The 23655-nt window shown below is 40.8% G+C and overlaps 4 protein-coding genes across 6 annotated transcripts; 1 reads left to right on the forward strand and 3 right to left on the reverse strand.

Moving 5' to 3' along the window:
- Nucleotides 1-662: 662 nt before the first annotated feature.
- Nucleotides 663-3366, forward strand: vma21 (vacuolar ATPase assembly factor VMA21). Its single transcript, XM_085133344.1, has 3 exons — nt 663-857; nt 1067-1176; nt 2404-3366. Exons 1-3 carry the CDS (start codon nt 796-798, stop codon nt 2541-2543), a joined length of 312 nt encoding a protein of 103 aa, XP_084989470.1. The 5' UTR covers nt 663-795; the 3' UTR covers nt 2544-3366.
- Nucleotides 3367-8304: 4938 nt separating this feature from the next.
- On the reverse strand, nt 8305-11673 carry LOC146524403 (gap junction alpha-3 protein-like). Of its 2 annotated transcripts, none has more exons than XM_085179395.1 (2): nt 11155-11673; nt 8305-10268 (listed from the first exon to the last, which is right to left on the reverse strand). In XM_085179395.1, the coding sequence occupies exon 2, from the start codon at nt 10242-10244 to the stop codon at nt 9171-9173; it is 1074 nt and encodes a 357-aa protein (XP_085035521.1). In that variant the 5' UTR covers nt 10245-10268; nt 11155-11673; the 3' UTR covers nt 8305-9170. The 2 variants fall into 2 exon arrangements, with proteins under 2 accessions (XP_085035521.1, XP_085035530.1); XM_085179404.1 differs by lacking the exon at nt 11155-11673 and adding an exon at nt 10405-11120.
- A 95-nt stretch (nt 11674-11768) lies between these two features.
- On the reverse strand, nt 11769-15470 carry LOC146524404 (gap junction beta-1 protein-like). Of its 2 annotated transcripts, none has more exons than XM_085179420.1 (2): nt 15365-15470; nt 11769-14511 (listed from the first exon to the last, which is right to left on the reverse strand). In XM_085179420.1, exon 2 carries the CDS (start codon nt 14495-14497, stop codon nt 13670-13672), a length of 828 nt encoding a protein of 275 aa, XP_085035546.1. In that variant the 5' UTR covers nt 14498-14511; nt 15365-15470; the 3' UTR covers nt 11769-13669. The 2 variants fall into 2 exon arrangements, with proteins under 2 accessions (XP_085035546.1, XP_085035542.1); XM_085179416.1 differs by lacking the exon at nt 15365-15470 and adding an exon at nt 14755-15323.
- LOC146524405 (uncharacterized) lies at nt 15439-22212 on the reverse strand. Its single transcript, XM_085179360.1, has 8 exons — nt 21549-22212; nt 21205-21337; nt 19968-21123; nt 19636-19766; nt 19340-19488; nt 18948-19102; nt 17398-17483; nt 15439-17262 (listed from the first exon to the last, which is right to left on the reverse strand). The coding sequence occupies exons 1-8, from the start codon at nt 21687-21689 to the stop codon at nt 17183-17185; spliced, it is 2031 nt and encodes a 676-aa protein (XP_085035486.1). The 5' UTR covers nt 21690-22212; the 3' UTR covers nt 15439-17182.
- Nucleotides 22213-23655: the final 1443 nt, after the last annotated feature.

A 23655-nucleotide genomic window follows, 5' to 3' on the forward strand; every position in this document is an offset into this window, starting at 1 on the left:
TAACCATTTTAATGAGCAATTTTAAGATTTCACATAACAGCTTGCAGAACCACTTTTATTGGCAATAACTTGAAGGAATCATTTTCTGTACAACTATATAAGTCTCTCACATTATTGTGGAGGAATTTTGGCCCACTCTTCTATACAGCATGGTGTCAGCTCATAAAAGTTTGTGGGCATATGCACAGCTCTCTTAAGATGCTGCCACAGCATTATAGTTGGGTCTGGACTTTGAGTGGGCCATTGCAACACCTTGATTCTTTTCAAGCCATGCAGCTGTAGATTCGATGCTGTGTTTTGGCTCATTGTTCCTCACATTTAACTGTAGAATACTTTGGTATACAGAGGAGTTCTTGACTGGTGCCCAGGTCCTGTGGATGCAAAACAAGCTCAAATCATCACCTTCCACTGCCACCAATAGTTCTGGGAAAAACAAGTCATACTTGTATTGTTATGAACTTGAATCTTTTAAGGCTTTCCCAAACAGAAAGTGGTGAATATTCTACTTTTACCAACATCTGGGCTGCAAATTACCCTCATGATTCTACAGCAGTCAACAGTCCGATGCTTTATGTTGCTGAAAGATAAAGCCAGCCTTTATATCCTCCGATTACTCGGGTAAATACATTCTGTCATCGCGAGACTATCTGGCGTCTAATCTCATCATGTGACCAGTCTCGTGACCATCCCGGAAGAAGCGATTTTAGCGCTGTCAACACAACGCTTACAGAGAATAAACTCGAGAATATTTGCGCACAAGTTTCGTCGTTGTGTCGCTTCATTTACAGTACAGCAATGGACGGATCTATGAAAGCATCTCTGGACGCCTCCGCCCCACCGCCGCAGTATTTCAGAGGGTGAGAAAATAGTATAACGAACTAGCTAAGATAACGGCTAGCTTGTATACCTAGTGACCTGAAAACCCGAGCTCTGCGGTGCCGTTCATTGCCATAGAGACGTTTCTTTTATGTGGCACAATCCGGGAACATAGATGTAATTTTCACCAGGGTACATATCCACATCAGTAGTAGTACCGGCTGACTCATGAACTTGTGCTTCTTTGCAGAAATGAAAGCTCCCTGGTTTCAGCCCTCAAGACTCTGCTGTTCTTCACCATCCTCATGGTCACGGTGCCCATTGGACTGTATTTCGCATCAAAGGCGTACATCTTTGAAGGTGAAGTGTGTCCGGATGATTGTGGACTTACCTCCACTCTGTTCCTGCTTTCACATTTTCTTGGGGTTTTTACTTTATTTTGTAAACGTAGCACATCATCCAAATTTTAAAATCTATTGCTCAGTGGTCATCTGCTGACAGGTTAATAGAGCAGTCAGTTTATCTTTAAGCTCTAATAGTAAGAGTCTTTTAGCATAGTATTTGTCATTCCATACCAAGATTTCCATTTCATATGATATAATAAGATAATCCAGATGAGAATGTGCATTTATTCTGGATCTAGGGATTTATCGGAACTCTTTCCCCCATAATTATCACATTTGACGACTTCCCCAGTACCCACAATGACAAATATACTGGATAATATCACCCACAATTAGGGCTGTGCGATATGACCAAAATCTCATATCCCGATATAAGAATTCTATCGTCCCGATAACGATATAAATCACAAAAATGTAACATTTTCTGTAAATTCTGTGAATCTTCGGCAGCTCGATTTGCGTGAAGTGTTTCCATCTGCGCGTCATGTAGCTGGAGTCAACAGTTTTAACCGATGCACGAAACGATACATTTTTAGACATAACTTGTAACAGCCGCCGTTTTCTTTGTGAGTATTTATTACACGGCGTGCTGCAGGCAAAAGCCTGTTCTAAAGTTTGAGTCTAAGGTCTATTTTTTAGCACCTGGCGGCTCTTTTTTACTTCTCATCCGTAAACAATTTGCTCTTTCACATAATTCAGTTTATTTTGAAAAGTCTCAACAGGATCTTGAGCTTTATTGTGAAAAGCGGACACGCGTTGGTGTTACCGTCGTTGTTGCTAACCATAACGCATAAAAACAGGCGCATGTCCGTCCATAGTGTGGTTATATTAAATATAAGAGAAAGAGAGAACTTTAAGAAATTAATATAGCCACTACAGTGACCATCAAAACAATGAAAAAATCTTGCCATAAACAGTTTATTTTGCGACACCACGAAACAAACGATAGCGTAAAATGAAACGATGGACGTTTTTATATCGTCATCCGATATTTATCGTTATATGAACAGCCCTACCCACAATAATCGAATACAAAGCCACTGCAGCTTTTATTTTTCTGGGTTTCATTCTGTGCCAGAGAAAGTTGTGTTTAGCACCTTAATATAAACCTGACTTGTGACACTTTAATCTCTGTGATGCAGCTTCTGGTTGTCGCCATTAACGCTCTGCTTCTGTTTCGTAGGTTCGATGAAGATGTCAAGCTCTGACAGTTATTTCTACGCAGCCATTGTTGCGGTGCTCGCTGTGCATGTGGTTCTGGCTTTGTTTGTTTATGTGGCCTGGAACGAAGGCGCGCCTAAAGGCAAGGGCAAACATGATTAAGGTATATCCTTATCAGCTTAGAAGACCAGAGGAGACAGACAGACCGACCGACGTGTGGAGGGATCCAAGCCCACCCCCCTCCCCTCACACCCCATCCCAGGTCATGGGCATTGTAAGACCATCTACAATGAGCTGCATTAGAGCTCCGAGGTTAAAGCCTGAAACTACTCTTTGTTCCCCGGCAATGGCGGGGGGGAGTGGAGCTTGCTGAGTGTGCTTGCTCACCAGCCTCAGCGGGCCCGCCTTCTTGACTTTCTTTTTTTCTCTGAAAATATTACTTTTGTCAACCGAGGACAGCCGTGGTTTTTAAGAGGCTTTGTCATAAGCTGCCATTTGGCTAAGTGCTCTAAGTCCCTTCTCAGCAAAGAGTTTGTCTTGTAGGAAAGCATCTTGGGTTTTGACTGATGTGTGCAGGTGTGCACGCACACACACTTTGCCTCGTGATTAATGCATATGAAAGATTTGCTTCCAAAATGCTTCAATTAGCTCGAAGTCATGTTATTTTAATCACATTTTAGTTGTTGTACATTTGAGGATGTCTCTCAGCGTCATTATAAACCCATAATGTGCTTAATTCTCACGCAAACCATATCATCGAGTCATCTGTTAACCCTTTTAAATAGAGTGTTTAAATTTGGTTTTCTTTCAGTTGATGTGCGTTTGTGTGCCGTAGCGTGGCGACATTATGAAACTTTGGTGTTGCAGTCAGTTCCTAATTCACACTGTATTTAAATTTGTGTGTTTTGTGTCGATGATGTAGCCAGTGACGTTGGTCGTCATGCAGATGTGAGTGCCGACTTGTTCAAATAAACTGGAAAGTGTACATTTTTGTTGTTTTTAGTGGTATTTTCTTAAATTACAAAGATGCAAGGAAATGATTTGTGCTTGGTTAAAGAATTAATTTGATTCTCTACAAAATCATCTTTTATTTTTAATAAAGTGCAGAGTTTTGTTTTCAGGTTTCTAGTGTGCGTCCTGTTTTTTTTTACATGGTCTAATACCAGAACAACAAACGGACTACTATAAATGTGATATTAAAAAACACATTTAAAGTATTATCTTTTGCAATCCTCTGATTAAATCTTGGATGATTTAATCAGAGGACTCTTTGTTTTTTGTTGTTGTATTTTTATGAATAAGGCCTGCGTATGATGAGTGAGCCTTATCACACAAGTGGTCATGACTTCCCCTACTATTTGTTACCACAACTAACCAAAAAATGTGTGCACAGAGATCAAACATCCTCGTAAACAAACTTATTTTTAATAGTCCACCCCAGAAGCATATTTACACATTGTCACAACAGTTCCAATCCTAACATTCAGTGCGGAAAATTGTCAAAACTGATTATTTAATTCATAAAAATATCTTAATGAAATAAAGAAAACATTTGCAAACCTCATTAACATGACCCAGATTTTTCCCAGGCCTGATAAAGACTGTAGTGAAAACCATTAGAATTTGGTTGCCAAAATAAAACAAGCTTTGTCTCACATGTCTGGGAAGATACCTTATTGACCGCTGCAGGGAGTCTGAATTGTCACATGGTGGCAGTAAATGGTCAGCCAGTTCCCACAGACAGCGCAGTAAAAGAAGCAGGGATAAGACCCGGCAGCTGCCTGGCCGTAACAATGTTTTCTGCCTCGGAAACCATGTCAGCAGCTGATTTCTCTGCGTTTTTCCCCTTCACACTATGAGAGCCTCTTCTCACCAGCACTGCTTTATGTGTGTGTAGCTCCCACGCTGTACTCCAGAGTCGGAGCTGTGCAGCCTGCCTGCAGTGAGTTTAACAGGCTGGTGTTGGTGATGAGGTGACAGGCCTGCGAGCAATCAGTCTGATTCAGTCAGCAAACATCAGATGCCCCCCTTCCTTTGGCTGATATTTCATACGCTTACCCTTGCAACAACAGAAAGATGGGGCAAGGGCAGGCTTTGCTGTTGGCTCTTTGTCATTTAGCACACATTAGCAGGTTGAATGCATAGTGTCAGTGACATGAAAAGCAGGCCAGAGAGAGCTGAGCATCTACCTAAACGAAGGGTTACAAGCGATACAAGTCAGCACTCCTTGATGATTTTCTTTTGTATACTCTGTCCTGTAACAGAGTTCAGATAACTCATGTATAGCACAAATGTTCTTGGTGCACTTTACATCGGCTCATACTGCATATAGTAGAACATACACTCACCAGCCTAACACAAATGTTAGCCAAGCATAGGTTCAAACCGAGCATCAGGATGGGGAAAGAAAGCGATTTAGCTCATTTGACCTCAGATGGCATCAGATGGGCTGATCTGAATATTTTCCACACAACCATCTCAAGGGTTTACGGACAACAGTCTGAAAAAGAGAAAATGCCCAGTGAGCCGCAGCTCTGTTGTGGCCGGAGGTCAGAGGAGAATGGTCCCACTGTAGAGCGCCTTTGTGATGTGGTGGAGCGGGAGATTCACATCATGGACGCGCCGACAAATATGCAGCAGCTTGTCTGATGCTGTTGTCAGTATGGACCACAATCTCTGAGGGCTGTTTCCAGCACCTTGTTGAATCTCTGTCACAAAGAATTAAGGCAGCTCTGAAGGCAAAAAGGGGAGTTCAACCCAATACCAGGAACATGTACCTAATGAAGTGGCTGCTGAGTGTATCAGATGCCTCCTCCGATTAGATTTCCCTGCCCAGCAGATGGCGTGCCCAACAGATGCAAAGCTCAAACAAGCAGCTGTGTTGGTGTTTAAGTGAAAGTAAAGAAAGAGGGCAGTAGAGTACCACGCTACAGCTGGTGGAAAATAAAGTCCACCACACTGAAACCTCGGGGAGCAAACAGAGTAAGACAGGAGAATAACTCATCTGGACACTTGAGATCATATCCATCATTAAACACAACGAAGGAGGCACTTTATTGTGCTAGTCTGCGTTGTTATTTCCCATGAAATTCAGCTCAGGCGCTTTTGAGAAGACACAGGATATGTTTCAACAATTTAGAAGGTTTTATTTCACAGTTTCATCTGTGTAGGTATTTAAAACTTAGAATTCAAGACAATTTAATTCTCAGTACATAGAGCTACAGGTGGAGGTTTACCAGAAACAACTGATATGTCACATAGATTTCTACATCTATCATACCTTCAAATCACTGACTAAAGTTTCGTCATCAGGCGCTTTTAGATTAGGTGCTAATGACCAGACGCTCATCAAGGAGTGAAAAACCTATCCTGTTTAGGCTCTGGTGTCCTCTCTGATGTGACATCAGGGTAAGATCCAAAGACCCGCCTAAAGTCCTTCAGAACGAGTTTCTATTATTTATCATTATCATTATTATTTTAGATGCCTTTAAGGTCAGAGAGAAACCACAAAGATCTTCAAATAAAATATTGCATAGTAAGGAAAATAACAACAATTGATTTTTCCACTAAATACACCCCAAGAAGACTCCATGAAGCCATAAAATTAATGTAGGTAACTCTTGCAAGCTGTAGTGTCATAGTGCATGTAGCTACAATCAGAAATAGATGACCAGAATATGAAGTCTTTCAGGAAAACTCAAAAAGAGCCACTTTTACAGCTAACATAGAGGTATAATAACTATTATGCTCTCGAACTGTAACAGTATCCTTGACAAAGGCCAAAGTTGTCTTTTCAGTAGCGGAACTGCAAACCAGCTGTGAAAAATGGCAGTGAAAATGTGATTCAGGGTGGCATTGCCACAGGACATAGACCATTTACTGATTCACCTGTGTACATTCTGCATCACATTAAAGAGTGCTTGAATATAATGCAAAGCCATTTGTCCATGAGCCAAAGCTTAACAGGAAGTGGACATTTAAAAAGGATGATAATGCTAAGTGCACAAGGAAATCTATCAATGGATGTCTTTGAAACCAGTCAGTCAGTCAGTCAGTTGTCCATCCATCCATCCATCCATCCATCCATCTCTAATTCAAGGAAAGGAGTTGAGCTGGAGCCTATCCCAGCTGTCATATATAGCAATTCTTTCAATTTACAATCATAGCACACCTCTGTATACTTTTAGTCATTATTATTTTTTGTTATATTAAATAGAGATCATGTGAAGCAAAGAAAGTATTAATAACACACATATAATGACAGACATGAGGCATCAGTAGCATAATATTTTTGGTCCATCACCCCAATTAAAATAACAAATTTTTTTGTCGTCCTTGGTGGTCATGCTACATTTATCAAAACCTCCCGGGACATTAGAAAAAACGCAATTTTGTCCAAGAAATGTGTTTCGTGGATGCTTTTATTTTTGTGAAGCAGGAAACAGATTAAAGCGCCACTCTTAGGTTATTTATGCTTTATGTAACAGACTGAACTTTTATGGCTGTAGATAATTTATCAGAATGTGCTGAATATGTCCAAAAATGTGCTACGCTGGACATCTTCTATCACAGTCCAACAATCTGATGGTGAAAGTGAAGCCCTGCAGAAGGATTTCATTTCAAAGCGCACTCATTTCTCTTCATCTGTCATCTTTTTTCTTCTCTCTCAAATATGGTCACATTTTTATTTCAATATCACCTCCATTTTTTATCTTCATTTCCAAAGATGGGTGGAATGTTTTTTAAAGACTGACTTATTGATTGATGAAGCTTACTCTGTAGTCTGTTGCAGATATTGTGTTTTTTCACAAATAACACACGAGGGATGTAAAGCATATTGTGCTTGGCACCACAACAGACGCAAGTATAGTCTAGTACGTCCAGTTTTTGCTCATTGCAGATAGAAACTGAGAAACTGTAGCCCTCTGATTGATATATATATATATATATATATATATATATATATATATATATATATATATATATATATATGATATAATGGCAGGTTATGTAGAGGAGAATAATATGTCATGACTTCATCATGAATCATCATTAATTTGCAAATTCGGAACATATTTTAATAATCACTGAATTTTTTAATTTCCACAAAAGCTATTTGACACAACAAATCACACCTTTCAACTTTTCTTTTATTTTGAAAAGATTTTTGTTTGTTTTTTATGGACACCTAAAATGTAAATGTGTCCTTTGGGTTGACTTTTGTTTAAACGCGGTGTAGGCTATAAATAAAACAGACGTGACAGTCAAGACAAAAAAGGTTCAGATATTTTTTATAGCGCATGTTTGAGGTATAAAAAAAGATAATTATTCAACACGCTTTAGTGGGCTACATACTGAACTTTGAGGATCGAAACACAGTAAAGATCCTATCATGCTCGTATTGATCTCATACCGATATCAGTATTGGTATCAGTACTATCAATAATTAGATGAATCCAGAAAACACTACAATGACACCCGGATGGATAAGCTAAGAAAATAGATGGATGAACTCCTTGAGGCATCAAGCATTGAGTCACAAGGGTGCTTCCTCATGATGTACATGCTATGAGTTTCAAGGTTTCCATGCCAGCGATGTGTGCCTTCTTGGCACAGATGAGTATAAGGTATGCATGCGAGGGACACGCAGACAGCAAAGACTTTCCACGTGTTTATTCTCGCTTCAACATGTCCGTTTTAAACACGTTGAAATGATGAGTCAAACAACACGTGGCGTGTCCTAATTTCAGAGACCCCGTGTTCGTTAACAGTGTGATCGTTTTCAAAAGAGAAGCCTTCAGAGCTGCGCTGCATTTCAGCTTCTGTGTGGGCCAATATTACAGCTGGTTTTCATGTATTATCACCAGAGTTATGACATATGAATAGTTGCAGTGTGATAAAGACTCAAAATCACCAATTGAAGTGCAAATTTAAGACAATTTATTTCAAGCAGGTTTGCAAACAAGGTTGTCATCAAGTGCTTCAAAGCAAACAAACGCCACAAATCCAGACATGAACAAGAATAAACCAATCACATGCTTTTCATTACCTACTTTCTGGCTGCCTCAGTAAAAAAAAAGAAAAAAGGAAAGAGACAGTAAAAATGTGGAAACTCCTGAGACCCGTGCAATATCTGTTTTTGAGGCACACTTTGGAATTAGTAACAGCAGTTCAAGCCTCTAATAAATTGTCAGGTATTGCACAACTCCTTACTTCAAGTCTAAGCAAGTGAACTATGCTAGATGATGACCTCAAAACATTTAAAGGGAGTTAAATTTAACTTTTCTCCCTATCTGATTTCCACGAATGAGGTCAGGTCAGTGCTAAGCAAGTTCCAGCCCTGAATTCTAGATGTTTCACACGTTGAGAAAAATAAAGACGAGCTCACTGTAAACCTGAGCAGACCCTCTCTGAATGGTGGAAAGATTCATACCAGTCAACACAACTTAGAAAACACAGATACAGAAACTAGTCTGTTGCCGCAGCGACAGACTAGTATTTAACATTTAATGCTACAGTCTGAAGTGAGATCCAATGTTGTTTCTCCACATATAAAGAAGCAGAATTTCCTTTATTGTGAAAGTTTATCAGAAATGTTGTTGCTGTTTTTTTTTGTGGTTCCATTTCAGGCTTCTCTCTGAGCCCTGTAAATACTACTCCCCTCTAAGCTGGAATGAGTCAAAGCAGTGCCATCTTGAAGAGGGGAGTCAGTTTGGCATTTTGAACACTTCCAAGCAACATATGATCCCCTTGCACATTTTAAGACCCCTCAGAGAAACATAAACCTCCTCATATCTTCAGATCGTCTATTCTAGTCTTGTTGTTGCTGTGTTTGGCACTGTGGCCAGGCCTGGCCTGCGTAGGTGACCCAGGGGCAGATCCTGCTCCCTTCTTTCCTTTCAGGTCACATTCCTCTGGCTTGCTGCTGCTGCTCCTCTCCACCGCCAAGTTGTCCTTGTTCTGTTTGTAGGCTGCCTTGCTGTGGTAGGGGTGGAAGGACGAGTCTGTGGCCGCGGTGTAGCAGGGCACCGGCGGGTAAGCAGGCTGGACTTGGCGGTGCTCGTGGAAGTAGTCATCGTAACTTGGGGCAAACGGCACTGCAGTCTCGCCGGGCTCCTTGGAGGTACTCTCATGGGACTGGTTGCGCCTCCTGAAGGTGATGCCCTGGCGGCACTTGGTGAAACCCAGATGGTAGATCTCTATGAGGTTGAGGAACAGAGACACAGAGGCCACTCCAAGCATGAAGATGATGAAGATGGTTTTCTCTGTAGGGCGGGATATGTAGCAGTTAACCACATTGGGGCAGGGGGGTCTGTCACATGTGTACATGGGTTTGAGCTCAAAGCCATACAAAAAGTACTGGGCCACGATGAAGCCCACCTCAAACAGCGTCTTGAAGATCACATTGAAGACATATGTCCGCAAAAGCTCCCCCTGCAGGCGGACTCGTCCCTTATTGTCTCTTATCAGAGCCTTCTTGTGCTTCACATCCACAATGAGAGTCTGTTTGTCTGATTGATGACTGTGCTCATTTTCTTTCTCTTTCTGCTTTTCCTCCATCCGGACTAGATGGAGAATGTGCCCCAGGTATATCAGAGTCGGTGTGGATACAAAGATTATCTGCAGCACCCAGAACCGGACGTGAGATATGGGGAAAGTGATGTCATAGCATACGTTCTCGCAACCGGGCTGCTTGGTGTCGCAGGTGAAGCCCGACTGCTCGTCGCCCCACACCTTCTCTGTCGCAGCACCCAGGATCAGGATGCGGAAGATGAACAGGACAGTGAGCCACACCTTCCCCACGACGGTGGAGTGTTCCTGGGCTTTTTCCAGGAGCTTTCCCAGCAGGTTCCAATCCCCCATGGCTGTGAGAGGTCAGATCTAGGACTACAGAGGATTTGAAAACAGAAATCAGTTATTTCATCTATAGACTGTTGTACACAGCAACAGAGATTAAATGACTACTGTAAAACTAATCCTGAGCGTACGCCTCATCCTTCCTGACGACTTAAAATTCTCTTACCAAGTTCAGCAGAGATCAGAACAACCAAGTCTTTCGGGACCCAAGCTGCTAACTGAGCGTCCAACTGGGTGACCACCACTGAGCAGGTAGTGGTCTTATCCACGTGGGTGCAAACAGGATTATATTTACTTTGGGAGGGTATATATTTGGCAAGTGTGGACAGGAGGAAGGCAGGTTTCAGACATGATTCTGCGGCTCCTGGCCTTCATGACCCACGCCATGGCAACACAAGCCACAGGAAGTGAAATCAAACACTGGGCAGATGTGGTGGGAGTGCAAATTAGAAACAGTTGAGTAATGTTGGAGCTGTCAGCTCCTGTGACACATTAGGTTTTAAATAGATTCTGCTTCTGATGAATGGTCTATACAGTAGTAAGAGTGGAAGTAGAAGGTATGCTGCTCTGGAGGATGAATTCAAGTGTTGAAATGTGGCAGGTGGGCTGACGCTGAGGGAGCCAGCACCAACAATCACAGATTGGACATCAATTTAAATATGGGACCCCCACTCCACAGTGTGAGATCCCACATTACAATGAAGAATAATGCCATCATTCAAGGAAAAAGAAGTGAAACAACAACTTCTGTTCTCAAGTAAGACAGCTGTTAACCTGCACTTACAGCATTTGGCCACAGCATGCACCATTAATAAGTTAACTTTAGGTTTAGGACTATAATTTAAACTCCTGAAGAATCAAATATTTCAGTCTATAAAGCATAAAGTTAAAAAAAAAAAAATCACAGAAAACTCACATTTACTGGAGAAAGTCACCGTGTCAGCTCATACATCCTCTGTGGCAAAGCTTCCCACGTCTGGCAGGGTCCATGAGGCCTCACTGCTTTACCGACTGGCCTCAGTGCAACACTGATCTTAGGACCCCCAACAATGCCCTTGAATGGACAGGAAAAGCAGACTCTTGCGAACCACAAACTTAGTTCCACGCCGACAAGCTCAGTTACTCAGTCTTCTGTCTTCAAATACAACTCTCGCAGAAATCAGAATCCAGGCCCAGGGGTCTTTAGCCAGCCACAGCACACATATGCACACACACTCAACCAAAGAACCAACCAACAAACCTGCTCTCCCTTGACCCTCCCTCCCCCCTCGGTTAAATTTGGCACGGTGTGCACTGTCCAGTGTAAACTATTAAACAAACCCCTGCTCGCATGCTACGGCGAGTGACAGGGCAGCTGGCCAATGATCTTGTCTGCTAAGTCTGTCTGGCCACAAGTGTTCCCGAGATCTAAATATATCACAAGGGTCTCTTTTCCTATCATGGGGGTGGAGATGGGATGGTGGTGGTGCAGGAATGATTTGGAGATGAACAACTACTGGCATCCTGAAGTTCCAAACCACAGTGACAGGAAAGGGGTAAATGTATTTATTTATTAAAAAAGCTGAGTTTCAATGAGTTAAAATCCTAGCTACTAAACACAACTCACTTCAGACATATTTCATTATTTCATCAGGTACTCAAAGAAACAACACACTGCATGTTTGCTGAATAATCTCATATTATCTGCCAGTTTATTTCTTCATAATCCACAATGTACACTGTTTCAACCCATTGTATAGTTTATCTGGATTGATTACCTGGATGTAAACTGCTACATGTGCATTTAGAAAGGGTTGTTTGTATGTTAAACGCACACATGGCAAACGATTTGTATAAACAGCTACTTTACATTTTATTTACATTTACAGGACAAGTGAGATGTTCACTAATATATCATGATGGTTAATACTAGGGTCTGTTAAACAGTACGTCAGCTGCAAACATTTATTTAAGCCCACTGGAAGAAAATTTTACAAAGATGAAAAGTAAGGAAAGGTATTCTAACTCAAGGATATCTGCAGTAATGAGACTGGACAAATTCTAAGCTGAGGTACCTCTGCAGACAAGCGGAAAGGAATAACACCGACATTTTTAACTTTTTGGGGATTATGAGCTGAAAATTGATGAACGTTTACCGACAAGTCAAAGTGAACACACATGTAGAAGCCACAATATTAAAACCGCTGATGGTTGAACATCCTTACAAAACAGTGTTCTCTGTGGAAACTTCTTTGCATGTGTGAGAGTGCTACCATCTGAACACAACAGATCAAGGTAGTAACCTGGCCTCCAAACTCTCCAGATACACAACTTCAAAAAGTCGAAGTTTCATGCTTCGGTGCATTTGAGCTCTTTTGATGGCATGATATTAGGCAGCTGGTTTCAACACTGTGGCTTACAGGCACCGGTGATGACATGGCAATCATGTTTGGACAGTATTAGATTGTTTTGTTTTTTTTAATTGAAAATTTCTTTTCTAGCACCAACTGTAGCAACAAGCAGTCTACATTAAGTTCAGAAAAAATCAGTGACCACCCAATAAAATCTAACCACCATACAGTTAACAGCTGTTCAAGTCATTTTACCCATTTATATGTGCTGTCCTATACATCCAACAGCTTCTAATGGTTTCATTTTTTGAATTTCTCATCCAGCATTTCAACTCCTTCAATAACCTCTGATTTTTAAAGGACCAAAGTGATGTTTCAGAGCATTTCGGTTGACTTTTACCGTTACGTGTTTTTGTTTGTTTACTTTGGAATTGTGGCGTCCACAATTTCCTTAAATCTGCTATGGTGTGGACTTATGTACAGATTACAAACCCTTTTCCAAACAGCAATCTTTATATTGCAGACTTTTTGCACCAATTATAACTGGTATGTTTTAAATTGCTCATATTCAACAACAATCAGTACACCTGTTTTGATTCTTCTAAGAATACTGAGCTGCAACAACAATACAGCTGTTACAAAAACAAGGCATCACACTCAGTCAGCCTAAGCTTGTCAACAACTTGACAAACTGCTATTTATACTAAAAAATAATATAATGGAAGCCTTCAGAAGCATTGTGGAAACCAGAAAAAAAGAAAAAAAAAAGAAAAAAAACCCCTAAAGATCTAATCAAGGTAAGCTTGTTTTATTGTAACAGCAGCCACCTTGGATTTGCAGTAAATGAGCTAAAATGTTCATAAGCACCAGTTTGGTCTTTAAACCTTCACTACAGACTCTAAATAGTTTAGGCGAGATCAGCAGCCAATATTTGTGAGTAAAAATGAACAGATAAAAACAAGAATCTAATATCCACTGACTGAATTATGTTTAAATAAATAGCCAAAAAGCTGAAATTGACCTAATACACAGTATATATGTGACTTTAATGCATGAGATACTACTTGGTCAGGTGAGGTTACTCATTAGTTCAAGAGAGTCTCAGAAAGCAGAACACCTCTCACCCCTCTCGGCTGGGCTCTTTTTGGTCACAGTGAACTTAGACTTGAGAGAATGATCTGCTATCAGCTGATTGATTTCATTTTGCTTGTAAGTGGACAATCTTTGGCTTATCCATGGTAACTTTGACTCGTCTTCAGAGCCGCGGAAGGACCGTTTGCAGGCCCTGCCTATGAGATACACCACCTCTGCCAGGTTGAGCAGCACACACACCGCAGACACTGCCAGCATGAACACAGTGAATATGGTCTTTTCTGTCGGTCTGGAGACAAAGCAGTCCACCGTATTGGGGCAAGGGAATGAGTCACATTTCACCAAGCGCACCATCTTAAAGTCAGGATAGATCAAGTAAAAGATGTAGAGAAAAGCCACTTCGAAAATTATTCTAAAGATGATACTGATCATGTATGTCCACCACAGAGCGCCCGTGATCTGAAACTTCTGGTTCTTGATGTGTTCCAGCTCTTTGGGACTACTGCGGCCTGCCCTCTTCAGGATCTTCTTGTCGATGTGCCTTCGGTGGGCTACGTGCATGGCCACTAAGAGTGCAGGGGTGGAGACCAGGATGAGCTGGAGCGCCCACAGACGGATGTGTGAAATTGGGAAGAACTGGTCGTAGCAGACGCTATTGCAGCCGGGCTGCTGGGTGTTGCAGGTGAAGCCGGACTTTTCATCGCCCCAGACGCTCTCCGCAGCAACCACCAGGACCAGGATGCGGAAGATGAAGATGACAGACAGCCAGACGCGTCCGATGCCAGTAGAGTGCCTGTTTACACCGCTGATCACGGCATAAAAGGACCCCCAGTTCATTTTCGACTCCAGGTCTGGGGAAAAAAGGGATTAATATAAGTTTTTACAGGTTTAGGCAGTTACATGTGTGGGATGCTTTGCATCTAAAAATCACCCAAAATTCTAATTACTAAGAAAATTTACTCCCCCTTTTTTATTACTGGCATGAAGTCACAATGGCTTGCCAGTTAAATAAGGTCTTTAGACTATAACTGCACACAAAACTTAGCATTTCAGAAAAAATCTAACCGGTGTAACATGAGTAGTTAGAGGTTTACCAGGCTCAGCCGGCGGTGCAAGCGGCATAAGCAGCACCGGGTCCAAAGATGACCATCTTGAAGTATGACCTGAGCATCAAGCCGGATTTGGCAGTCAGGAACAACAGACAAGAATTGCCAAGTAGCCTGCCGGCTGTATAAAAACAGGGGCGATGGCCTGCCATCATGCACCGTCAGAAGACGCAACAGGTTGAAACCAATTGCAAAACATTTGCAGAACCACGTGATATGCTTATCCTGTATTAATACTCTACTCCCAGGCTGGCTTACAGCCCAACTGCAGACAGACTGCCAGCAAATTTCTCCAAGGGAGCAGCAAGACATGCATCTCATTGAGGCTTTCCTTTTTTTTTTTCCTTGAGAGATCTCTATTGTTTGAGAATAGCTATGTTCTTTGAGATTTGCCTTAAACAGATCTTAAAATTATGTGACTTTTAAAGCATATTCAGTAAAACATTGCTACCATAAAGGGAATGATGATGAGACCGTAAGCATGCCAAGTATTTGCCAAGTCAAGTCACTGGGGCATGTCAGTCATCACTCACCCCAAATCCAACCTCAACCCCTGTTAGTATAAAACAATTAGAAAGGAGATAACATGGATTTTTACCTTCAGCTGCTGGTGGTACACAAAAATGTGTACAAAATGGGAAGAAATAAATTCAAATTTGTGTTTTTTAGCAAGCCAAAAGGCTGGATTGAGAACACCATGCGTTTGGAAAATGCTAATCATTCCTCCGCCACTAGCCACTGCCCTGCACCGTAGCGGTCATATGCTCTTATATAAACTATTTACATACAATGGCACCCTTTATGGGGCTGCAACAAGACTCTTTCAGAATTCAGATCAAACGCCTCGATTTCCGCCTACCCCAGGGCAAAAGAAAGAATCTGTGTGGACACAAAAGGCCTCAGCCTGCCACATTATTTATTGTGCTTGGCAGGACAGGGAAGTGAAGGACGCTTTTGACCCGAGTCACTGCTGCTGCAACATTAACAGGTTTACGAATTCATCCAGATTATATATGAACTAGGGAACTACTGCATAGTCTAATGGAGTGGCTAATTTGAATGCTACAGCACTTTAAAAGATTTATGATTTGATTAAATTGTCATTTGCACTTTAAAAATAAAATACAGCTTTAATTTTTGATGTTATCTAGCCTTTTTAATTCCGACAATACTAATATATTAACCCAGTCACACAGATTAGTTCAGTTAAGTCCAATATAACATGTTACCAAATGTGCACGCCCTGAAACAATCTGAAATGGTTCATATTAAAAGTTATTATTTACATAGCACCGTCAACAGGTTAGTTGTGGTCACACCCCCTTCCACAAAACAGCAGAAACCATGATTTACGGCAACACAACGTGGTTGTTTGTCATGTACAATCAGATGACACACAGTGGCTCACTGTGCCATGAGTTTTTCTGCGTCACTCGCAGGCCATACCGTCACTTCTGACAGTGCAGTGGGAGGGTTTGGGTGGCCTGCTAATAATCTGAATGAACTGCACCTCATTTACATTCTCTCTACACAAGGAAGAGATACAAATGTGCAATTGTAGAGAACACATCTTTATTTCAAAGGCAAATAAGCAAAAATAAAGATAGGTTTGCCATTGCATAAGAACAATATTATCAAGTCAGCAAAGCTTTTCTGTGATCATCAAAGAAAAATTATACATTTAAAAAACAAAACCAAAAAAGACCTGTTGTAGCATGCAGATAAGGTAATAATATAGATATGAATACAACTTAATAGAGAGCGGGTAATCAGACTGAGCAGGCACCGTCTACTGGCTAAAAATAATCAGGACTTGAAATACAGTTCTGTTCTTAAACACAGGAAAAGGGAACAGGTTAACCAATATCTTCAAATTACATGGTCAAAATAAAACAAGCAAAACTAGTTTTGTATGCTTTCCCTGTACATAAAGAAGAAAAGCTCGAGATACAAAAGAAGAAAGAAATTTCCTATTTAGTTGTCTTAGAGAGAACATAAATGTATGCTTAGTTGAACCAGTTTTCCAGCTCTAACTGTAGGAACTAAAAATACACAAGATAGCTTATATATACACACACGACTTAATGTGCACTAGTCCAGTCAATCCTTTATAAATCTACATTTAATTTTTTCCCCCCAAATACCTTTCAACTTTGTATAGCCTTTCAAGTTGGCGACAACTCAGTCCACTGTATGTTGCACACAGATGGTCAGTCTAAAAGGAATATTTTTGTTCCTCATTCAAACATTTTACTCGTTTAGGTTTTACACTATAAACAATGTTGGTATACACTATATGTTCGAGCTGCATGGTACAGTAAGCTTGCATTTTAACTTTAGCACTGGTTGTGCAATCATTCAATTAGGATAAAAGGACGCCAACATAATCACACACACACACACACACACACCTGAACTACTTCCTTTGAGTGTAGCATGATATGAGATACTTCTCCCAGTCAGAGTCCTGTTTCTGGGCTTTAAGCTGAACACTGTCTACAAAACAAAATGGAAAATTGTGAATATCAACATAGAGCGGTGACAACGAGGAATAAACACATCGCATTGAAGTATATTAGTGTAGTGTGGACTCTTAGAGAAAATGCATTTTTAAAATATAATGTAACTTACTTCTTTTGATGAGACTGGTCTTCTTAAGTTTGCTGTGGATGGCATGTCCATTCTGGGCCAGTCTCAAAGACAATGAAGCACCCCTCCTGAAATGATGTGTTAAGTGTGTTCATAAAGTTACTAATATTTACCAGAAAGACAAAAACGTTGCTATTTCCAGATGACTTGTGCAACTTAGCCAGAAGACCACATATTTGATCATTACTTATTGGTCCTTTTTGAATGTAGTGTAGATGATTGTATTTTGCGTATTTATGGCACAAACAGATAAACAGTGCTGTGCAAAAGTCTTTCTGAAAGCCTGGACAACAGAGTGTTTATTTGAACCCTTGCTGCTTTTTTGCTCATTTTAAGAGGAACATTTGTTAAACCACCCAACACTGTGGCCTTTAAATGATTCGAGCATTAAGAAAAGAAAAAAGAAAAAGTAAACTACTTTCTGTGTGAAAGACCAGTTTTACGTTTTATCTTTAATCCCCTATTATGAGCAGCCTGTTGCCTGTTTATGTTTTCTCATTTCTTTTGCTGAATCTATGAAAAATGCCAAAGATAACAGTTTAACAGGCATAATAATATTTTTGCATCAACAAGGTGATTCCTAAAGAGCTATGAACTTAACACTTAGCATATTTCAGCATGGAGTGCAGTGTGTCCTCAAAAGATTTTGGGCAAACTGGACAAGAGGAGTACAAAAGAAGTAGCAGGCAAAATCTGTGGCGACAAGGTCTTATGAGGATGAAACTTCTGGTGCCGTCATGGTTTGAGGTTCCATTTCAAGCCAAGACAACTTATGTTAAAAATAAATAAATAAACAAAGCTTAACAGAGGAAACGGAAAAAGGAGTTTCAGCCAGAGGTACTGGGGATCTTGTCATGACTGATGAGTACTGTTAAGATTTTGATCCACCACCATGCAATGCCATCTGCAAGGCATCCAACTGAAGATGGCCAATCAGCATGACAATAATCCCAATGTCACTGCTAATACAGTAAAAGGATACCTGGATAGAAAACCGCAGTCAGTAATGAACTGGCTGCCTCAAAGCAGATTACTGAAGCAGTGTGGGATCATCTCGACAGAACAAAAAGACAGCCAACTTCCCAAGAAGAGTGCTGAATGACCTTCAAGAAGCCTGGAGAACTATTCCTGAAGACCATTTAAAGAAGTGACAAGGAAGCTGCCTAAGAGTTCAGGCTGCGTTCAAAATGATAAGTGGTCGTTCCAAATATTTATTTTGAAATTTGTAAGAATTGTGCAAACTCTGTTTTTGCCTTATTTCCTGCATTTCCAGGTATGTTTGCATATGTTTCAACAAACTGCACTCGTTTTCCTAGCAAAATACATGAAAGGAAAGGAAAAAGAAACAAGTTGTGGCTCAAGACTTTTTCACATTACTATACAGTCACCATGCTACTTCTTAATTTAACAAATTACATTGCTTGTACTGATAAAATATTTAATGGTGACTTAATAATTTTTTTACAGTTAAAATTCTGTCCACTAACAATTTTTATGCCACAATTAATTGACTGTGTTTTATGTTTCGATACCTCATGGCTCCGAGCTTTCCCTTTTCCATGAACAGCTCGACTGTAACTTTGCTTTCCTGTGGGTACAGCCTAGCATAGAGGGTCCTGTTGTGTACAGTTGCTTTGAACCAGCCGACTGCCTCCTCAGACCAATCTCTCCCATTCACAGGCGTCACCTAAGGGATAGGAAATACACACAAAATACCATGAACTGAGATAATTCATTTCCTTTTCTCACCAAGTAACAGATAACGCTGTGACTAATAGTGGACAAATGCAAATAATTGAGCCCACACTCTCACAGCACAGCTTTTTAACATTTCCATGTATGCAAACTCTGGCAGGGACAGCACGTATGACTCTCTGAAGATTTTTAAGTGCCCATGCAGGTGGAAGACTGTAAATCCACTTACATTAGCCAGTGAAACCTGCACAGCCTGAAGTGGTATAGTAGCCATTTCAGGGGTCAGCTCCTTTATATTTGACAGTGACAGACAGGCAGTGTCACCATAGTCCAACTTTTTCACTTCCACCTTGATGGATGTCTCTGTCCCAGCACCATCTTACATCCAAAAGACAGAGAGCATACAAAGCAAGCCTAAAAATCCAGTGTGATATTCCCAAGTGGCTACCAGGAAAACAAAGTGACACTGCTACCATCTAGAGGCATACATCTGCAAAAACATTCCAATACAACAACAGAACCCACCTCTGCTCACTCCACATATCTTTATCACCTGGCTCCTGCACCATTGTTCTCGCTCGGCGAACCAACCCATTACTACGGTTCCAATATCTGGAATGCAGTTCTGCTCAGCATATGAACTACTGGCTTTCCAGCTGTGCCAAATGAAAATAATAATGATGATGATGACCAGAAACATGTGGGTTATTAAAAAAGAAAAAAAAAATCTACAAAGAAAACGGTTATGAATAAAAGGCATAAATGGCTCTTTAAATTCTGAAAATGTCATCAGTGAATCAGCGGGAAAATCTGAGAAAAAGCAGACTTAAGTTTAGCCTCAGCAATGAATGACTTACTCTGTGGCAAAGGCCTGTAGATTCTCATGGGGGTCTGCCTGCTGGATGTAGAAGTTGCTCGGACTCACAATGTGAGACACCACAACCTCAGTTTCTTCAAATCTTCGAATTTGGAAATCGGGAATCTTTAAACTGTTGGTTGTTGCCATTTTCGCACCATCAGAACTGTTATCACGTTCAGGCTCTGCGTACTTGGGACTTTTGGGTTTCCAGTGGATATTCACACCCACAATCTCTGGCTGAGTAGTTATATTTTGGCAGTCTTCACTTCCCAAGGGTCCAGGATCAGAGACCCTATCCACTACCTCTGCGAAGATGTCTCCAATATCCCAGAGTTCAGTTTGTGTTGCAATCACGCAACTATAGATGAGAGAGCCGCTTGACTTGGCTTTTTTCACTCTGAAGACTGGGGCTTGGGTTTCAAACTTTGCATTCAAAGTTTTTGGAGCAAGAACTTCTACCAGATCGGTGACAACGTGACTGAACTGGTCTTTTTGTGTTGTAATGGTAGGTGACACAGGCTGCTGTAAATCTGAACTGTATGCACGTTTAGCCCACTCCATGGCCGTGACCTCCAGTGAACCCATGTTTTTAACTTTTGCTCTGAGGAAGTGCAGCAGCTGGGAGGATGTTTGTTTTTGGTGTTGCACCTTGACATCATCTTCACATCCCCAGTGTAATAGTGGTGTGGTGTTCATGGGTTTTGGGTTACTGAGCTCGGGGAAAACAGCTTTTAAGGGAGGTAAAAGTATTTGAGGCCTCTCTGCACTTCTGTCACAACTCTCATCAGTGACAGGTGGAAAAATCCCAGCATCCGTTTGGCTCTTCTCCTCAAAATCAACCTGCTTTTCTTCAACCTTAAAATCACAACTGGAAGTCAAAACAGTGCTGGTGAGGCTTGAAGAACGCCTGCATATCATGTTGTCCTGATAGCCTGCTGCAGGCTTCGAGGTGAGGAAGCGTTGTAGCTGCTGAAGAGACACCATGGCTCCCAGTACCTGGATTGCTTTTGCTATTGAGCTCGCCATCAGCGAGTTCTTTAACATGGGCCCAAACTTAAAAACATCTGTAATCTGAATCTCTTTGACGCCAAGCTGTTGTATCTGATTTCCGCTGACTCCATTTTTAACTTTAGGAAGGAGACAAACCTGCGGGTCTGATGGGAAAAGCAGGCAGCAGAGGTTTATTAATACAGTTACTTATCCATCTGTAGCTATACGATTAATTTATAACTTACCAGCTGTGAGGTCCTTTAATGAAGCTGAAAGCTTTGCGACTGTTTGACATTTCACATCTAAAGCTTTTGAGAGATCGCTGAACAAGCTCCTGGGACAAGATGAATTCAGGTAACCTTGGACATCTTTATAGGCCTGGTTGTAAAAAACGGGAAAATTTGTGTGGTTTATTTAAAAATACACATACATTGTGTTTATTAGTTCAGAGGAAACCAATTTTGGCAGTCAGCTGATATTTCACGTTTTTGTAATGACGAACACACTGTACCTTTTCCCATTGGTCTTAGCAATATCAGCTAATGTAACTAAATGCATTAATTAGTCGCTCGCTTGCAGCTAGCTTTACCTTGATGGTGAAGTTGCGAAGGTCTTGTTCAAGTTTATTCCGGGCATTTTCCAGCAAGAACAGCTGGTAAGTTAACTGCACTTTCTGGGAGATCATGGAGGGCGTCGACTGGAGGGTGACAGCCAGCTGGTGAGGAGCCATGGCGTACGTGACCCCTGCCAGTATGACTGGTGGCTAGTTAGCGGCTAGTTAGCTAGCCAATTAGCGTTATTATTCCCGACTTTGACGGTCCTTTTCTTTTCATAGATTTTCTTGGGGGTTCCGCACATTACCATAGTGGAACAATTCCTTTTAGTCTACTTTTTGACCTCGGTTTCTTCTTTAAAAACCCGGTTGTCATAAAAATGTATCCCACTCCTTTTTCCACCAAGGCCAGGCCGCCGTCTTGAGAAGAGGCCCCAGTCAGTAGAGGTGGGCGGAATGGATCGAAAAATAAACCTCAAATATGCACTATGAAGAAAGTCCAAACCTTTTGTGTGGTTTAGAGACAGAAAAACTTGCATTTCAGGTCTCCGAAAACCCAGTTTCAAAAGACCTGAAAAGCTGAAAGGTGTGTTTTGTTGCGTTAACTGATTATTGTGGAAAGTAATCAGTGATATAGTGGTGATTAAAACGATAATTCATGGCAAACTACTCTCCCCCAATTAGCTACCCGAATAACAAATAATAGCCAATCCTGGCCCTGCATTTACTTGGTATTGGATCGATACCAATATTTGTAGTGTGGAACAGCACTACTGTGAATGTTGATTTTTTTGTTGTTGAAATGTTCAGGCAAGTATATACATGTTAAATGACAAGATATATAAGATTAAGGTTTTGTACAAAGTATTGGTATCGGATCAGTATCATGATACCACCCTGAATTTTTAATTTTTTTTTTAGTTTTTTTTTAGACCTGGAGCTAAATGTGCCTGTCTCTAAAGTACTTTGCGTCTACATCTGTTTTTAAAATGATATAAAAAGTAGATTTCAGACATCTTTCATAGTGCATGTTTGAGGTTTTTTTTTTTTTTCATTTCCAATGAAATTAACAATTAAAAGAATTTAGAACTTCTTCTTTTTTTTTTTTATCAGACAGCATTTGACAGTCTAGAGCAAGGATGTCAAGCTCATTTGACATAGTGGGCTGCATACAGCATACAGAAGTTTAACCATCCATTGAATTCCTCAGATATCTTCATATAACAAAAAAGAAGTACCTTTTTAAGCAGTATGTCTCAGTTTTTCTACATGATAAAGAAATGCTGCTGTATTAAATGGAAGAAATCTGTCCATATTGTAAGTACTGGATGTAACAGACTATGACCTTCTAACTGTGGACCCTCTTTAAAAAGATAGAAGTTTCAGTTGTAGATATTGAATTTAACTGTTTATCTATTATTTCGTTACTTTGGTGTGTTATGAATGGTTACGGAGGAGGTCCTTATCAGTAGGAAAAGTTGTCAACCTTATAGAAAATACAGTTAAAAGTCCCAAATTTATGCCCCTTTTCTCAATTTTTTTCCAAGTCTGTTTAGTTGGACAGAATGGAGTCTTTGGCGGTCTGATTCTGGCCCAGGGGCCATGTGTTTGGCACCTCTGGTGTAGAGGTAGAAACAGAAAGTCGTGCAACTTTGCATGCAAGCTGTTGCTAATGTCTAAATGCCAGTAACTATCAACACCAAGAAGAAGAATGAATACAATTTACTTGTTGCATTCCTATGGTTTGACACCTAATGCTATCCACACAGTGTTCTTTTCTTCAAGTGCTCTTTGCTTGAACTTGTCAAGCTGCTACTTGATCTAGAAGCTGAAACGTGTGGGTGGGGCAATACAGACATTTTACTAAAGTTAATATTGCTCAAGAGTTAGATAGGCAGTTTTGCTGTACCCGTGATAATGCTGACATCACATATACTGGTTCCAGTTGCAAAACGGCACTTTGCATCAGTTTCAAGAAGAGGGATTTGCCAATAGGAAGACAGCAAGAAAGATTGCTCAATGGCATATCTTTTTTTTCTTTTGGTGTACATCCAGAGGTACTTGCTTACAATTTCAAATATCTTTTCATGCCATTGCCAGTGGATCAGTATTGTAGGATGCAAGTCAAAGTTTAATGTTATGT

The sequence above is a fragment of the Neolamprologus multifasciatus genome, chromosome 2 (assembly GCF_963576455.1).
Source record: "Neolamprologus multifasciatus chromosome 2, fNeoMul1.2, whole genome shotgun sequence".
NCBI classification, from domain to species: domain Eukaryota; kingdom Metazoa; phylum Chordata; class Actinopteri; order Cichliformes; family Cichlidae; genus Neolamprologus; species Neolamprologus multifasciatus.

Excerpts from the sequence above, each read along its gene's own strand:
- LOC146524405 (XM_085179360.1), bottom strand. The coding sequence starts at position 21,689 with ATGGCTCCTCACCAGCTGGCTGTCACCCTCCAGTCGACGCCCTCCATG. Across the intron at positions 21,338-21,548 it reads TTCGCAACTTCACCATCAAG|GCCTATAAAGATGTCCAAGG; the intron begins GTAAAGCTAGCT and ends TTTTACAACCAG. Across the intron at positions 19,103-19,339 it reads TGCAGGTTTCACTGGCTAAT|GTGACGCCTGTGAATGGGAG; the intron begins GTAAGTGGATTT and ends CCTATCCCTTAG.
- LOC146524404 (XM_085179416.1), bottom strand. The coding sequence starts at position 14,782 with ATGCCGCTTGCACCGCCGGCTGAGCCTG. Across the intron at positions 14,512-14,754 it reads TGCACCGCCGGCTGAGCCTG|ACCTGGAGTCGAAAATGAAC; the intron begins GTAAACCTCTAA and ends TTTTTTCCCCAG.
- vma21 (XM_085133344.1), top strand. The coding sequence starts at position 796 with ATGGACGGATCTATGAAAGCATCTCTGGACGCCTCCGCCCCACCGCCG. Across the intron at positions 858-1,066 it reads CCGCCGCAGTATTTCAGAGG|AAATGAAAGCTCCCTGGTTT; the intron begins GTGAGAAAATAG and ends GCTTCTTTGCAG. Across the intron at positions 1,177-2,403 it reads AAAGGCGTACATCTTTGAAG|GTTCGATGAAGATGTCAAGC; the intron begins GTGAAGTGTGTC and ends TCTGTTTCGTAG.
- LOC146524403 (XM_085179395.1), bottom strand. The coding sequence starts at position 10,244 with ATGGGGGATTGGAACCTGCTGGGAAAGCTCCTGGAAAAAGCCCAGGAA.